Genomic DNA, 16,140 nt, shown 5'->3' with positions numbered 1-16,140 from the left:
CCCGCCCCCGGCCCCGCCTTCCCGCCCCCGGCCCCGCCTTCCCGCCCCCGGCCCCGCCTCCCTGCACCCGCCCTCCTCCTCTCGTCCCCGCCCCGCCCCTCCCACCTCCCCTCCTCCCGGGCCTACTCCCTCCCCTTCTTTCTTTCGACTCCCCGCTGTCTAGCTTCCACCCTCCCCGCCGCCCGGCGCTCTACTTCCCGCCTCCTCGCCCCGCCTTCACCATATCCTCGCTTCCGCACAGCTCGTCTCTCTACCTCCTCCCTCTTGACGCCCCGCCTCTTGCCTCCTGCCTCCTGCCTCCTGCCTCCTCGCCTCCTCGCCTCCTCGCCTCCTCGCCTCCTCGCCTCCTCGCCTCCTCGCCTCCTCGCCTCCTGCCTCCTCATTCCCGCCTTCCAGCTTCTGATTTCCCTGACCCCTGGCTCCTGAGACCCCCGCCGGCTCTTTTCATCCCCTGTTCGACCTGGGACAGTGATAAGCCTTACTTGGGCCCCTTCCACATCTTTTCTGAGTTGAAGCAAGACCTGGTGTGCTTTTATCCCGGCCAACGTGGACCCTTGGCTCCCTCGACCATGCGGCGACCCTTAGACTCTGGCGCCATCCGGATGTAAGCTTTCATCAGTTCTCACCCGGACCAGTGTTATATCTTGCATTCCTTTGTAACCCACTCTCCACACAGCAGCGGTATCATGTCCCTCACTTGCTTAAAACCATTTCACAATCTCCTGTTGACCTTAGAATGAAATCCAAAAGGCTCCATTCTAAGCCCCTGCATGGCAGCTGCAACCTGTGTCCCGTCCAACTTCACTTTCTGCTGCTTTTCCCCTCATTCATTACACTTGCAAATACCTGCACTTGCCATTTGCTTTTCAAGAGTGTCTTGTTCATTTCTAACTGCAAGGTCTTTGCTCTTGCTGCCCTTTGCTGAAACTCCCTCCTGCTGGTTCGTGCTGTCATTCTGTTGGCCGCCTCCTCAAAGAGAACTCTGTCGATCACTCTTTGTAAAAGTACCTGCCTCCAAGTCTATTACAAACAAACCTGTTTTAGTTCCTTCATGGCACTTACCTCTCTGATATTAGCCAGTTTATTTTTTGAGGCAGGACAGCATATTGGTTTAGGCCAGGGGTCTGCAAATTTTTCTATGAAGGGCCAGATAGGGAACATTTTAGCCTTTGTGGACTATTTAGTTTCCAGCAACTACTCTGTTATTGTAGCAGGAAAGCAGCCATGTTGTTGTTAGGTGCCATTGAGTCAGTTCCAACTCACAGCGACCCTATGTACAACAGAACAAAACATTGCCCAGTCTTGTACCATCCTCACAATTATTGTTAGGTTCCAACTCATCATTGCAGCCACTGTGTCAATCCATTTCATTGAAGGTCTTCCTCTCCTTGGCTGACCCTCTACCAAGCATGATGTCTTTCTCCAGAGACTGGTCCCACATGATAACATGTCCAAAGTAAAGCAGCCATAGACAATACATAAATGAACGAGCATGACTGTGTTCCAATAAAACTTTATGGACACTAAAATTAGAATTTCATGTGTCATAAAGTATTATTCTTTTGATTTTTTTTTCAACCATTTCAAAATGTAAAAACTGTTCTTAGGTTGCAGGCCATGCAAAAGCTGGCCACAGGTGGCCTGTAGTTTGCTGACCCCTGGTTCAGAGCACAGATGATGAACCCATATTGTCTGGGTTTGTAATCCTGGCTCTTATTTTCTAGGTGTGAACAAATTACTTAACCTCTGTGCCTCAGTTTTCCCAACTCTACAATAGAATGCTACTAAACCTACTTCATAGTGCTGTTGTTGTGAGGACTAAATGTGTTTATATAAAGAACTTAGAAACTTAGAACAGTGCCTGGCACAGACAAAGCGCAATACAACAAGTATTTGCTATTTTTGTGTGTTTATCATGTCTCCCCCAGTAGCCCATATGGCCCAAGAGAGCAGAAATCTTGTCTTTCTTATTCACATGGCGTGGAACTATGCTTGGCTTAATAAACCTTTATTAAATAAATGAGCAGACACAGATCCCCTATGGGGAAGACAGGGTAGGAAGGGGCCCTGAGTGGGGTGCCGAGATGGGCAGGGCCCTGAGGAGGGGGGAGAGGAGATTCTGTGGAGGGGGCAGGAAAAACAAAACAACCAGGCTGGAGATGGAACACCTCCTCAGCCAAGAATGATGCCCATACCTAAGGGGACTGTTACCTATCTTAACAGCGCCATTCCTCAACATCACAGTCCCAGAAAACTTGAAGTTTGCAAGGAGTAGGAGGCTGAAAGGACAGCAGCAGGCATGGAGGTCAAGCATAAGGAAGGGCATTCAAGGTCAGTAACAACAAAGAACACCTGAGAACTCCAGTGACTACCAGACCCTCTTCTTACCCTTCCTACCGTCTCCAGACCCCAGCCAAATGACGACATGAGCCGGAGCCAGGCCTGATGTGCCTTTATTTCTTCAGTTATGCTTGCGGCTGGGGTGAGGGCGAGGAAAGAGCCCATGGCCTGGGCTCCCTGGGGACCAGGGCAGATGATACCAGCTGCCATAGGTGAGGTACCAGGCGAAGGTGCCTACTGCGGCACCCACCACCTTGTGAGTATACTGGTGGAAGTAGATGACGGTACAGAGCAGCAAGAAGTTCCAGAGGCCCAGCAGCAGCACGTTGAGCAGGAAGACGAGGCGCAGGGGGGCGCCAGCGGGCAGCCCGTGGGCCAGGTACTTGGCGAACACTGCTGCTTCCTCGGCCATGAGCAGGCAGCAGAAGGTGAGTAGGAAGGTGTGGGAGGAGACAGTGTAGCCCCGCCACTGGTGGCCAGCAGCCAGGCAGCTGCGGCGGTCCGGCAGCTCATGGAGCAGCAGGCCCTGGGGTACAGGCTCAAAGCAGGAGCCTGTCAGGTCCTCGATGAGCAGGAAGGCCCTACCAGCCCCCCGCCACACGGCTGCACCCACCACCAGCCGGCTCAAGTGTCGGGCGGTCACCGCCACTCGCCGCGTGGCCAGGAATACCACGAGCAATACAAAGCCTCCGAGGAAGGTGCATGTCCAGCCCCACGCGGAATTCACAAACTTTCTGTGGGTAGGGAAGAGGGAGGCTATTGAGATGCTCCCAGCCCTATCTCCCCAATGTGTCTGTGTTCCCATCTCTGCTCTGTCTCCAATCCTGGCATGTGGTGTCCCATTATCACTGGTTCTGCTTCCCATGCCCTCCACAACCTCCACCCATTTAAATTTCATCATCTCCTTCGAGGACCACTCAGCCTTCTAGGGCCCATATTTCTTCTCCAGCCCTGCTCCTGTTCCCGCTCCGCTGTACCCCCAAGGCTCCCTCCCCTCCCCCTCCCCCACCTTCCCTTCAACCTCCTAGCTATTTTTAGTGTCCATACTGGCAGGAGGACAGACGCCTGGAGGAGGGAGCTGGGATCCCACAGCCTTGAATGGACTCACATGTTGAAGAAGTTGCCGTGGCTGGCGAAGATGGTCCGAGGGTTGACATGGAACTGTAGAAGGGGCCCGAAGATGACCACTGCTGCTAGCCAGGCATGGTAGAGGCGCCGAAAGCAGGCGCTGCCCAGGAGGCGGGCGGCCTGTTCACTTCCAAAGTACAGCAAGGCAGAGGCCAGCCAGAGCAGCACCTTCAACAGGCAACCCAGGAGTGCCCGGATCTGGGCCCTGGCCCCTGACCCTGCCCCCACCACTGGCCCCCGCTCCATGTTCCCTCCCCTCCCCACTAACTGCTTGCTCTGCTGGGCAGCTGAGGAGGGGCTGATGGGGCCCCCCTGGACAAGGACAGGCAGTGACAGGTGTGGCAGACACAGCACAGAGCCCTGTTGGCAGCTGGCAGGCGGGGGAGAGGGGCGGGGGGCAGCAAGGGGCCGGGGCTGAGGGCTGCCACGTCAGCAGGGTCCTGGCCTTGGGTGTGTGTCCTGACAGTGTCCTGTGTCCTTTCCTGTTAGCCCTGTGTCCCCATGACCCTCTAGTTCTGTGTTCCCATCTCCAACCATGTTCATGTCTCAGAGCCAGGCCTACTGTTCAGGGCTGTCCACAGCCTGTCACTGTTTAGTCAGTCAAAGGCTCCTTCTCCCTTCCTTTACTGTGTGTTTGCTACACAGGGAAATCAGGGGTCATGAAGAGAAAATTGACCACATCTTGGAAGTCATTAAAAAAAAATCTGTGTCTGCTTCATCGTCAGTGTGGTCCTGTCCCCTCTCCTGGGGCTCTGAGCACAAGAGCCCACCACTGCCAGGATTTAGCGGGGCTGTATCCATGGTACTGTGTCCCACTCAGGCCTCAGGAGGCACATCAGCAGAGTATCCTCTCAGGTCGCTGTGACCCTAGGGCATGGTCCAGCCTCAGGTCCTGCCTGTCTGAAGGGGCTCCCAGGGCTAGTTTGGCCCCAGGGCTGCTGTGTAAACTGTGGTGATTGTGCAGTACACAAAGCATCCCATCTACAGGGGCATTGTTCATTTGCATGTTTATTGTGGTCAACAGTGACACTGAAGTGTCCTGAGGAAGGAGTGTTGTGAGATGACGGTGGCCCAAGTTGGCCTTGAAGAGCTCTAAAGATCAGGTTTGCTCCCCAGGTGACGGGGGCAGAGGGAGATCCTAGAAGGAAAGCCCCCAGCCTGGAGTCCGCTGAAACTTTAGTTCTGTCCCCCAACCAATTACCCTGGGGCCTCAAGGGGGCCCCACATAATAAGCCTTGCCATCCCAGCCTGGCCTCTGGGGCTGAAGCAGCAGGGTAGAGGGCAGCCTACCCAAGGAGAATTCTCTTTTTTCAGTAACTGTTTTGAGGTCACTTTTTGTCTTTCTTCCTCATTCCTCAAACTGGTGATGGAAATTCAGAGCACAGTGAAGGCCACATGAAGTAGCAATAGGCATGAGCAAGCACAGACACTCTGGTTTTGGGCCCAACTGTATGACTTTGGGAAAATCAATTAATCCTCCTCGGCCCTCAGTTTCCTCATCTGTAAACTGATCAAGACAGATTAGATAACACGCTTCCTTCCAGACCCTAAAGTGTAATACTTTACGACCCCATTCTTCAGCATAGTGGCCTTCAAGCTTTCCTGCAGGTGGGAAAGGTGACCCTCTAAGAATTTTTAAGACTTACAGACCCCTTTGCACATTTTTAACATAGAAGTTTTCATCATAATTTTAAATAGTGGCAGAGGAAGTAATTTCCAATGTATTATACTTACAGGGGAAACCCTGATGCCGTAGTGGTTAAGAGCTACAGCTGCTAACCAAAAGGGCAGCAGTTCAAATCCACCAGGCGCTCCTTGGAAACTCTATGAGGCTGTTCTACTCTGTCCTTTAGGGTCGCTATGAGTTGGAATTGACTCAATGGCAACAAGTTTTTTTTGGTTATACATACTGGCATTTTAAATTATCACTCTTTTAAATATATCCAATGGAATCTAAACACTCTAGTGATTCAACACCTCACTGTCATCTATTTACAAAATATCACAAGATTTTCATAAGTCAGAAATCATATATCTATTCTACTTCCCCCACAGAACTGATTGTTTTTTATGCTTGAAAGGTTTTACTAAAGATTTTATCACACTTCTCCGTAAAAAAAAAAAAAAAGATATAATTTGAAATTTATTTTTTTTAACTTCCTGTGACCAGAAGAAGGCCCTAGGAGTTAATTTTTTTTTTTTTTCTTCTGGATTGAATTCTCATTACAACTGTTAGTAGTACAAAAAACGTTCACAAATTTGGTAATAGCTAAAACTGTCTTGAAAATCCATCTCTTCATGAGAAACACGGCCAGTTTGTGGGGCCTTGCACAAATGAGGCTTTGGGGACACTAAAAACCTTAACTTGCCCCTTAGTTTGGTGCCTGGAGATAGTTCAGGTACTGGGTGAGGTAAGTGGGGCCTCTCAGGTAAAGTGACGGGGGGACTGAAAAAGGGCAGGTGGGAAAGGTGATCTGGCATGACATCACACTAGGCAGATCAACATAAGGAGAACACAGGAGGCTGAAGACCTGGACAATTTCTTCTTTTAAAACTACCTACTTTGCATACTGCATTTTAATGAGAAAGTCTCCAAGTACCCTGGGGGTGTTTGAAAATTGCCTCAGAGACAATGAAATGTAGTGGAAAGATCTGGTCAGAGCTAGATGAGAATCCCAGCTCTCCCAAAGACCACCAGTGTGCTTTGGGGCATGTCTCTGACCTCTGCACTTCTCCTTTTCCTCAACTGATACAGTGGGGCCTGGGGCCATGAGGGTGGATAAGGTTTTAGGTGTGAAGTGCCCAGGATGGGGCCTGGCGTCAGTGTCAACCAGGTTCTCTGTGGCTCTGTGTTCATGGGCTGCCTTTTCTGTAGACTGTACCAGCTCCAGGGCACAGCCAATGTGGGCAATCCTGGGCTCTAACTTAGAATGTGCTCAGTCCCCTGCTGTCCCTATGTTTACTTGCTGAGAAGTTTGTGAGGTTGATGAGGGAGTTGTAAAGTTTTGGCATTTCCCTTGATCTTAGGGGTGTCAGGGCACTGTTTTCTCCCATATAGGAGATACCTAAGGCTTTGTTAGAACTTTGTTTTCTTGAAGTGAGAGGCCTAAAGAACTTAGATATAAAAGAGACAGAGGAAAGACACTGAGGCAGGTTTCCCACAGGAAGTTTATTGAGGGAGCCAAAACCAGTGAGAGGACAAAGGAGTTCTACCTCAGCCTTCCTCCTTGAAGCTGCTGGCCTCCAGCATGATGGGACACTCTGGGTGGGGAGGGCCTACACTGTGTGGGGCTGCATAGAGCTTTTGGAAGCTCCTGCCCCTCACACCACAGCGTGTCCTGCCCCCAAAAACCCAGACATATGAGACAGAAGACATAATTCCCACCCCTGGACGGTGCTGAGGAAACACCATTACCCATCCCACCCTCCCCCAAAGGGCTAGAGCTCTAGCCATCAAGACCTCAGGAACAAGAATGCCCAGCAGCCCTCTGATTGGCCAGTCTAATCCTCAGCTTGAAGGCTTGGGCAAAGGGCCTGGCAGGGATGAAGAGGCACTGACTAGTCAGTTCAGACCTGGCCTCAGGCGTATTACTCTAGGAGCTAATACCTAATATCCAAACATGATTAAAAACACTCTGGACAGTTCTGGTGGCAGAGGCCACACCCCAGATAATGGCAGTCCTGCTAGACCCTGCCCAGAGATAGGGATCCAAACCAACTGGGTGTATGTGAGTGAGACCACTCTGCCCCGCAAGGAGGATCCTCTAGGGCTCAGCTGGGGCCCAGAAGCCTGGGCTTCTGTTTCTCCCAGTCCAATGCCAGAAATTCCTCCAAACATCCCCCAGGTGGGAGAAAGGGAGGCAGAGGTGGAGAGCTCGTCAAAAGGCTCACCCATGTATGAAGCTGGAGGTCAGATCTACTGAGGAGAGGAAAAGGTGGTTGAAGGGTGAGGTGTTGCGGTGGGAGCACTGGGGCATTCCTCAGACTCTGGCATGTCATCCTGGAAGTATTCAGCCTGGCGGTACTGCCACAGACGCAGGTTCCCGTCCCACTGTGGGGCAGAAGGTGGCAAGTAGTCAAGGGGATGCTTCCCCATCACAGGCCCAAGCCCGCGACATGCGCTGGCCTTCCTAGCCCTTGCAACCTCACCGAACTGCTGACAATCTTTTCCTCAAAGGGGTGCCAACTGACGTCACGCACACAGGCCTTGTGGTTGGTCAGCTTCTTCACGATGTGGCCGCTTAGGAGGTCGTACACTGTCCAGAAAAGGCCAGAGTAGAGCAGGGCCGCCAGAGGACCTCCAAACCACTCTCCTCTCTCTGAGCAGCAGTGCTTACCTGCCTCTCAGGCAACTTTCTGCTTCCCCAGATGAGCAAAGGTCACACCAGAGGGCTGCTAGGTCTCAGTTTCTTTTCCCTGGTCCTTTCCCTAACTCAAGTTGAGGGGTTGGCTAGTGGAGGCTGGGTATCTCTGGCCCTTAGCTAAATTTCACAGGGCCTACAGTTAACACAGCACAGTTAAAAAACTGTGGCTTCTAGTAGAAATTTTCTAAAAAGCCCATGAGACTTGGAAGGTAAAACAACAGTGAACAATGGGTTGTCTCTGCAGATGTCTGAGCTGGCTGCTCCATATTTGGAATGGGTGTGTCTTTCTCTTTTTCTGCATGGATCTCTATCTGAAGGCCTTGTCTCAGACACAGCATTGTCATAGGCTCATTATATCTGTGCCTGTGTCTCTCTGTCCTTTACTACTTGCTGATGTCTTTTTGCATCATTCTTTTTGTCTCTGTTCCCTCCTTTCATCTGCAAGTCTTCTTTTTGACTGGCTACAAAATGGAACTGAGTATGTTCTTTGTAATTTATTATATTTACTGACTAGAATCCTATGGAAACCCTGGTGGCATAGTGGTTAAGAGCTATAGGCGCTAACCAAAAGGTTGGCAGTTCGAATCCACCAGGCACTCCTTGGAAACTCTATGCAGCAGTTCTAGTCTGTCCTACAGGCTCACTATGAGTTGGAATCGACTCAATGGCAATGAATTTGTTTTTTTTGGTTTTAGACTCCTATACTCCATTTCTTAATTTAAAATGCTGATAAACAGAGTATCTTCTTTTTCTCTGTTTAAGCCTCCCCTGCTCCACACTAAATTAAATTTCACTTATAGTCGTCACTGCACTTTTTTTTAAGGTGGTCACTGGTGGTTACAGGTGGAATGCCAGAGAAACATCCCTGCCCTTCCTTAGGCCCCCTGAGCTGACACAGTCCTTACCAACCACTTTGCCGGTAGAGCAGCCGCTATAGATGAACTGTTGCCCAGTGCTGTGGGTGGGGGAGAACCGGCAGCGGATGAGGGTATGCAGCACTCCGTGGCCCCGGTAGGTCATCAAGGAGCTGTCCCCTGGGAGCTTCAGCTTCCGCCAGGCTGGATGAGGATGCAGGGAGAGCCCTAGGTTAGGGGGTCTGCTTCTGAATTCTCCTGTACAACCAGTCCTTGGCAAAGACCAATGCTCAGAGACATTGCCTTTCCATCTCTCCACTGGTGGCTCTTTCCCCTCCTAATAGTCCACTGGGGCACTGGTGGTTCAGTGGTAGAATTCTTGCCTTCCACGTGGGAGACCTGGATTCGATTCCTGGCCACTGCATCTTGTGCACAGCCACCACCCCACTTGTCAGTGGAGGCTTACGTGGTGCTATGGTCCTGAGCAGGTTTCAGCAGAGTTTCTAGTTTAATACAGACTACAAAGGAAGGCCTGGGATCTACTTCCGTAAATCAGGCAGAGAAAACCCCACGGATCACAACAGTCATGGAGTGGCTCAGGACCTGGCAGCGTTTGGTGTCATTGTGCACGGGGTCACTCAGAGTCAGAGGCTAACTCAACGGCAGCTATCAGCAATGACGACAATCCACTAATGTGGTCCAGCTGTTTGAAGATACTGAAATATTTCTGTATCGGCTGGTTTGGAGTGATCCCCTGCCCAGAACCCTGGGAACCCCTGGCCTTTGCCATGGTCCAGCAAATAAAGAGTTAATTCTTGGCCAAGCAGGATGGTTGGGTGGGGTGGGGGTAGGGGTGCTCCAGGACTCAGCTCCAAACTACAACCACATGTACTATGCCTATGTCAAGCCTTACCAGTGGTTAAGTGTTTGACCTGCCACCCTGGCTCCCAACTCTTCCGATCACAGGTTCTCCCTTCCACTCTCACCTTTTTTGGGCACCTGCTGCCAGCGGTAGTCCCAGTCTTGCTGTGTGGCAGCTTGGCGTGAGGCTTCCATGCCTTCCCGGCTGGAAAAGCGCCGGATGTCCCAAAGCTTGATGGTCTGGTCTTTAGAGTTGGAGATGAGATATCGGGCATCGCCCTGGGAATCCAAAGATGAATAGGAAAGCATCAGAGCTTGCAAATGTTGGTGCCTGTCAGTCGGTTCCCCTTCTCTAGTGCAGGAGGAAGAATGTCAGTCCTTTGTGTTCTTCTCCCAGGTGAGCTCACCTTTGGTTTTCTGCCTCAGGTAGCTCCTCCTGGTGAGGTTTTCATTTCTTTGCCCAGGCCACTGCCTGGTCCTCTTATTCTAATCTGGATTAGGTTCTCTTCTACTTGTCTATAGCCCTGCCCTGTTCCTTGAGGACTAGTAGGTACAGATGGATCTCGTGTTTCCTGGCTTAAGCCCCTCCCCTAAACTCTAGCTCTTGTAAACCTTGGCTAATAAAGAGCTTGACAAGTTCCCACACTGGTCCACTTTCACACCCTCCTAGACAACTAGAAGCTTAATAGGTAGGTTGGCTGTGCAGTTCTGCCTCCCCTGCCCACCTTGCTGTCAATGAAGGTTATGCCATCCTGGTGTCCAGCCAGTGCACCCACAGGCTTGGGGTCATCCTCCCGCATGGTGCGTCGATCCCACACTTTGCAGATAGCATCGTCTCCCCCGGAAAACAGGATTTGGGAGCTTACGTCAGCAAAGGCTACTGCATTCACATCATCCTCGTGGGACTCAATCTAAGGGGGAGGAGGGCAGGATACCTAGGATTTCTTTCTAGGTCTTATGACAGGTCATGAAACAGGAGGCAGAGGCTCTAAGTCTTGGGAGCAATACCTGAAGGGTGCGCCGGTTCTGTTCTCGGTCAAAGACATACAAGCAGCCATCATTGGCCCTGAAAGGGAAAGAGTAAAGAGGACCCTGGAGCCAGGACCAAGAGGAATGATGCCATGAATGCTCTGGAGAGTCCCTGTGGAGAAGTCCTGTTGAGGGGCAAGCTCCTCTCCTTGTACAAAAAGCAGGAGTTAGCTGTGTTTGCACAGAGCTCCCGTCTTGTGCTGGGGAAATGGTGAGCAAGAGATGAAGTAACTCATAAACCTTGACCTTGGAGAAGGGCTAGATGTCCTCCATAGCTGATGAGGTAGAGGTGTCCAGTGCAATCTCTTTAACAGCAGAGCTGATCCTGAAGAACTCCTATTTCATTAAGAAAGACATGCCCTGCAAAATACTTACCCTCCTAGCACTTCTCGTCCATCTGAGGAGACGGCAATGGAGAAGACAGCAAAGCGACGCTCATCTGGCCTGAAAAGAGCCAAGAATGAGCTGGTTAAGTGGGCTTCCCCTCAGCCTTTGTTAATCTACATGGGGTCTGACAAGGGGTGTACGGCACACTTCGAAGGGGAAAAAGAAGTCCTGCCAACATGTGCCAGAACGTGGACCACTTCAGTGAGAACCGAGAAATTATCCTGCGACCCTCTATTTTACCCTGTTTCTTTGGTAGGCAGGATGGGTGGCTCCCTCCCAGAAATTCACGTGCAATTTGAAACAAGTGTACTTCTTTTCCTCTAAACAGGGACTCCAGTTCAAGAGGTTTGCTCCTGGAGAACCTTTCTTGAGAAGTTTATGATGAGACTGACTAGGAAGGGAAGCCAGTACCTTAGATCCAGGGCAGTGTGTGTGTCTCCCTCCCCGTAGATGCTGCAGATATGAACTAAGAAAAGAGAAACAAGAATTGTTCAGGGCTGGGGGAAGGGGAGTGGAAGAGATGGCAGGGAAGAGAAGGAACAAAGGCAAGGATGTCAGAGCACCCTGGGAGTGATCATCCCGGATGAGGCGTGGAATCCTGATTCAGAGGAGATGGGAGTATGAAGACCTCACATCTCAGGTTGCAGAGACAATGAAGTCTGGTGCATACTCACTGTAATCAGACCAGCTAGAGTAAAGGAAGTGGTTTCCATCAGGGGTGAAGGCCACATCCAGGACACTCCAGCCTACATCCCGGGCCTTGATGCTCTTGAATTTACGGAAGCGGCCATACCGGCAGTCATACAGTCGGATAGTCTGGTCTGTGTAAGTGGGCATCAGACAGAATTAGGGAACACCCTCCTTGGGTCCTCTCTTGATCAGACCTCTCTCACTCAGGGTATCTGTGGGATCTTTCTTTCATCATGGGAAACATGTTCTGGCTAAGCATGCCAAGGCCAGGGTCTGAGCTCCCTGGGTCTGGGGCCTTCTAGTTCAGTCAGGGAGAATGTTCTCTGTTCCAGGAAAGGGCAGTTTATGGGACCAGGGTCTGGTACCTTGGCAAGCAGACATGAAGATTTGACCATCTTTGCTGTAGATACCACAGAAAGCCTTCTGAGAGTAGGTGTCAGTGTAGCCCAGATCATTGGGCAAGAAGCTGGGGAAGCAGAGGGAATGTGAGGGTAAGGGGAGATCAGTGTGAACTAGGACTCCCAGTCAGTAGAATGCTAACAGAGCTGGGACATCAGTACAATGCACCCTTTTGACTTTGGGTATAATCCCTTTTCTTTTATCTGCTTTGCCATCCTCAAAGTTTCTATACTTTCCTCCTCCGTTTACTCTCAAAGCTGCAACCCCAGTTAATCTAACTTTATTATCTCTGAGGATCCTTGCACACCTGCCCCTTCAAAGTTTAGGTGATAAAACCTATCTGACCCTTCGAGTCTCTCCACCAAGCCCCATACTCACTGAGACATCACTCGAGACTGTTCTCCAAGGGAGAAGCTTCCCCGGTGGCAGAGGCCCCGTTCTCTCTAAATGGAAGGGATTGGGGAATACTGCTAGCAGAAACAGAGGACCCCTTCAGCCATACCAAGTTCCCTCCTCCAAAGATACTACTCCTGCTACAGACATAGATTCCACACACAGAAGTCTGCCCCACAAAACTCTGATGCAGCTGGCCAAGAATTCCCCAGCTCAAGTATTTGAGTCTTTCTTGGAAAGTTTACTTCCCTCCTCTCTGTGGCTGGCAGAGCTTCTGGCTATCTCAGCAGGCCTCTTGCAGTCAGGCTAGAGGTGGAAAGGCCTACCTGGTGCAGCATTCGAGGAAAGCTGTACTTCTGGGCTGCCTGCCTGAGACCCAGACGCCCTGTGGCCAATTCCACTTGTGTCTTGATCTCATTGCGTTCCAGCTCTCGGGTGTCAGGGGTTGCGTCCACTGTGAGTACCAAGGAGAAGTTTCATCCTAGGTCTCCTAGCCCCAGAGGACACTTACCATAACCATACCCAAAATGTAAAAAGATGGGGCTCACTCAAAGTGGCTGGCTGAATATACTGGAGCTGTAAGGACTCCCTCATTCCCTGAATTATCTCATTTTTTTCTTCTTTCATCTTAACCCATGGTTCTTCACCAAAACAACAACAAAAACTGTTCTCTAATTAGTCTTCCAACTTTAGGGTCTTGGTCTGCTTTCCTTCTTACCAGGTGGGTTGTATCGGTCCCCCAGGCGACCATCCCAGGCACTGTCATGCTCTTCCTCTGAGTCAGAGAGGGCCTGGATGAGTTGCAAATTTGCTGCACCTCCGCCCTGCACCAACCTCACTTGGCCTCTGTTGAGAGAACCCCCATGATAAAGGGGGGAACCCCTTCCCCCAAACCAACCAAATTCAGGGTCAGTGGCTATCCAGTTCTTAGACCACCTGATACTCAAGCCCTCATACTGTCCCCATTTTGAGAGTTTGAGGCTAACTAGACTGTTATTTTCAGTCTTCTATAGGACACAGGGAAACCCTGGTGGCATAGTGGTTAAGGGCTATGGCTGCTAACCAAAAGGTGGGCAGTTTGAATCCACCAGGCGCTCCTTGGAAACTATGGGGCAGTTCTACTCTTTCCTGTAGGGTCTCTATGAGTTGGAATTGACTTGATGGCAATGGGTTTGGTTTTTTTTTTTTAATAGGACACAGGGAGCCCTGGTAGCACAGTGGTAAACAGCTCAGCTGCTAATCAAAAGGATGGCAGTTCAAATCCACCAGCTGCTCCTTGGGAACTCTATGGAGTAGTTCTTCTCTGTCCTATAGGATTACTATGAGTCAGAATCGACTTGAGGGCAACAGGTTTGGTCTTTTGGTTCATACAGGACACAGTAGGAAACAGATTCTCACTCTTGGAGCAGGAGGAGAGAACCACTACATGCCCTGGAGGTTGACGGATCTAACTAAGCTGACTTCCCAAAGAGCTAAGAATTCTGAGAGCATTTCCTTCTGAGCCTCTGCCTGAGAAATTCAGTATAGAACTCAGCGTCTGAAGGGATCCCCAAGTTCATCTTATCCCCAGAAGCCAAAAGCACCCCTTTCCTGTCAATTCTTTGTGATCACTCTCTTCAAGTCATTCTTTCTCAAGAACAGGGTTAGCGGTAGGTCAGTTTAAACCTGTTTTTTCAAGTACACCCACATGGCCTCGTATCACATAACAATGGCTTTGCTAAAGTTCAACTCCCCTTCCCAACTCTTGTCCTCACCCCTCACTTCACTCCTTTCCCACCAGGGCCCTTTTTTTTTTTTTCTACTTACTTAGAAAACAGATTACATTTGTGTAGTCATAGCCAGAAAGGCTGCCCTGACCACCCCCTCAAACACAAGAGTGGGTCCTCTCGGTGGCCCTCCCTAGGCAAGGTAACCACTCTTACTGGGTATGGAGCTGAGTGCCACGGGTGCCTAGCAGGGAAAGGCTGTTCTGCTCACACAGAACAGCTGCCCTGGGCCAACCCTGTTCCCTCTCCTCTGTAACTTTCCTGCCTGAGAGGTGGGATCAAGGAACTGTGGTGGTGCCTGTTGGGGACACACTAGAAAGTAAGTTACCTGCGGAGGAGATAGGCCAGTACCTGGGCCAGATCCACATCTTCATCCTCCTCTTCCTCTTCCTCACTCAGTCGAAGGCCAGCCCCTCTTCGGGGCAAGCCCTCAGAGGGGTCTCCGGACCCGGATCCTGCACTGCTGCTGTTCCGTGATCCCATCTTCTGCTCACAGCATCCTTAGGACCTGTGCAGGGGCTCTTCCTGTCAACTCCTTGGGTTTAGTGAAGCAAAGCCTGCTCTAGAAATATCAGGATCTCCTGAGATCGGGCGGTAACTATTTCTAGGAGAATGACCCTTCCTAGGAACTCAGATCCCTTCTCTTTAGCAAGTGACAACTCCCAAGCCTTCAGGAACACAAATCTTTCCCAATCTTGTGAAGCAAAGAATGCAGAGTAAAGGCTAAGGCGCTACCCTAACTCACCAATGAAAATAATTTGAAGAATTTCTCAGTTTTCTACCCCAAACTCACCTATCAAAGTCCCTGGGGGAAGTGAAGTCTCAGGTAACCACTCCGGCTGTCCAATAAAAACCCCTCGCGGAAGAAAGTGCCGCACTAGCTTATCTCATCTAGCCAATCAGAAGCTTTAGGACTCAGAGACCTCCGACGCCCCCCATACCGACCAATCAGAGCGGTCTCTTGCGAAAGAAGGCAGCAGTGACAGCCAATGAGGTTAGAATTCGGCCGACCGCCCTCCTTCCTCTGCCTCACGCCCACGTGGGGTGCCGGGGGTGCGTACATCAAAGAGGAGGCAGGAGGACGCCGGGAAGCACCAGCCGCTGGAGCCAGAGGTTACGGTCCGCGCTAGACCACCCACCAGCCAGGAACGGTCGCAGGACGCAGCTGCCCGAGGCCTTGTTTACACCGACTGCCGCTATATCATCGCCAACCGCTCCTCCGTCACGCGCCTCTTCGTCACGCAACGCCCGGCTTCCCGGCCGGCGGAGCGCCTACGTCATGCGACGCTCCTAGTGGTCCCGCCCCCCCGGCCCGCTAACTGGCCAGTGCAGCATGGTGATTGGCAGGTGGGCGGGAGAAAGAGCTTGAGAGGGCTTAAAAAAAAAGCCGATGCAGTCGAGTCCATTCCGACTCATAGCGACCCTGTAGGACAGTAAAACTGTCCCATAGGGTTTCCAAGGAGCGACTGGTGGATTCGAACTGCCGACCTTTTGGTTAGCAGCTGAGCTCTTAACCATTGCGCCAGGGGGCTGAGGGGAGAAGAAAGCGCAGGATAGAAGAGGGGCGTTTACTCCTGTTGGGAGGAGGTAGTATGGGGGGAACCGGCTGCTTCCTGGATCGGGGACAACGGAACGGGACTTAATGGCATAGAGGCGGGGCTTACAAAAGAACCGGTTGGTGATTCGCTACCGAGACACCTTAGCAAGGGATACAACTTGCTGCCGGTTCCTGAAGTTCCTATCGCTTCGCACTTTTCAGGCAATCCCGAAACTTCCCCTGCTTGAGCCGTTCTTTTTTCGCTGGCTTCAGTCGGCTCTTTCCGAAGCACGAACTCCATATCCCAGCGCGTTTGGGGTGTCTTCACGTCACAGATGTGGACCCCAGGCCTCCACACTCTCCCTCCAGGGTTTAGCTTCCGGAAGCCTCGT

At 51.2% G+C, this 16,140-nt stretch overlaps 2 protein-coding genes across 17 annotated transcripts; both read right to left on the bottom strand.

Annotated features, from left to right (window-relative positions):
- Nucleotides 1–369: 369 nt before the first annotated feature.
- On the bottom strand, nucleotides 370–3,714 carry FITM1 (fat storage inducing transmembrane protein 1). The gene is made up of 2 exons (XM_064292331.1): nucleotides 3,449–3,714; nucleotides 370–3,074 (listed from the first exon to the last, which is right to left on the bottom strand). Exons 1-2 carry the CDS (start codon nucleotides 3,712–3,714, stop codon nucleotides 2,462–2,464), a joined length of 879 nt encoding a protein of 292 aa, XP_064148401.1. The 3' UTR covers nucleotides 370–2,461.
- A 2,903-nt stretch (nucleotides 3,715–6,617) lies between these two features.
- Nucleotides 6,618–15,477, bottom strand: DCAF11 (DDB1 and CUL4 associated factor 11). 16 transcript variants are annotated; one of them, XM_023540098.2, is made up of 15 exons: nucleotides 15,005–15,476; nucleotides 14,540–14,773; nucleotides 13,164–13,327; nucleotides 12,772–12,899; nucleotides 12,431–12,495; nucleotides 12,019–12,119; nucleotides 11,638–11,784; nucleotides 11,375–11,429; nucleotides 10,952–11,020; nucleotides 10,556–10,613; nucleotides 10,273–10,458; nucleotides 9,673–9,826; nucleotides 8,738–8,890; nucleotides 7,618–7,724; nucleotides 6,618–7,519 (listed from the first exon to the last, which is right to left on the bottom strand). In XM_023540098.2, the coding sequence occupies exons 2-15, from the start codon at nucleotides 14,692–14,694 to the stop codon at nucleotides 7,385–7,387; spliced, it is 1,677 nt and encodes a 558-aa protein (XP_023395866.1). In that variant the 5' UTR covers nucleotides 14,695–14,773; nucleotides 15,005–15,476; the 3' UTR covers nucleotides 6,618–7,384. The 16 variants fall into 16 exon arrangements, with proteins under 16 accessions (XP_023395866.1, XP_023395867.1, XP_023395868.1 ...); XM_023540099.2 differs by having other exon boundaries at nucleotides 14,540–14,768; XM_023540100.2 differs by having other exon boundaries at nucleotides 14,540–14,719.
- Nucleotides 15,478–16,140: the final 663 nt, after the last annotated feature.

Source organism: Loxodonta africana, chromosome 10 (assembly GCF_030014295.1).
Source record: "Loxodonta africana isolate mLoxAfr1 chromosome 10, mLoxAfr1.hap2, whole genome shotgun sequence".
Taxonomy (NCBI): domain Eukaryota; kingdom Metazoa; phylum Chordata; class Mammalia; order Proboscidea; family Elephantidae; genus Loxodonta; species Loxodonta africana.
The sequence above is the reverse complement of the archived record's forward strand: the minus strand, read 5'-3'. Positions and strand labels throughout refer to the sequence as shown.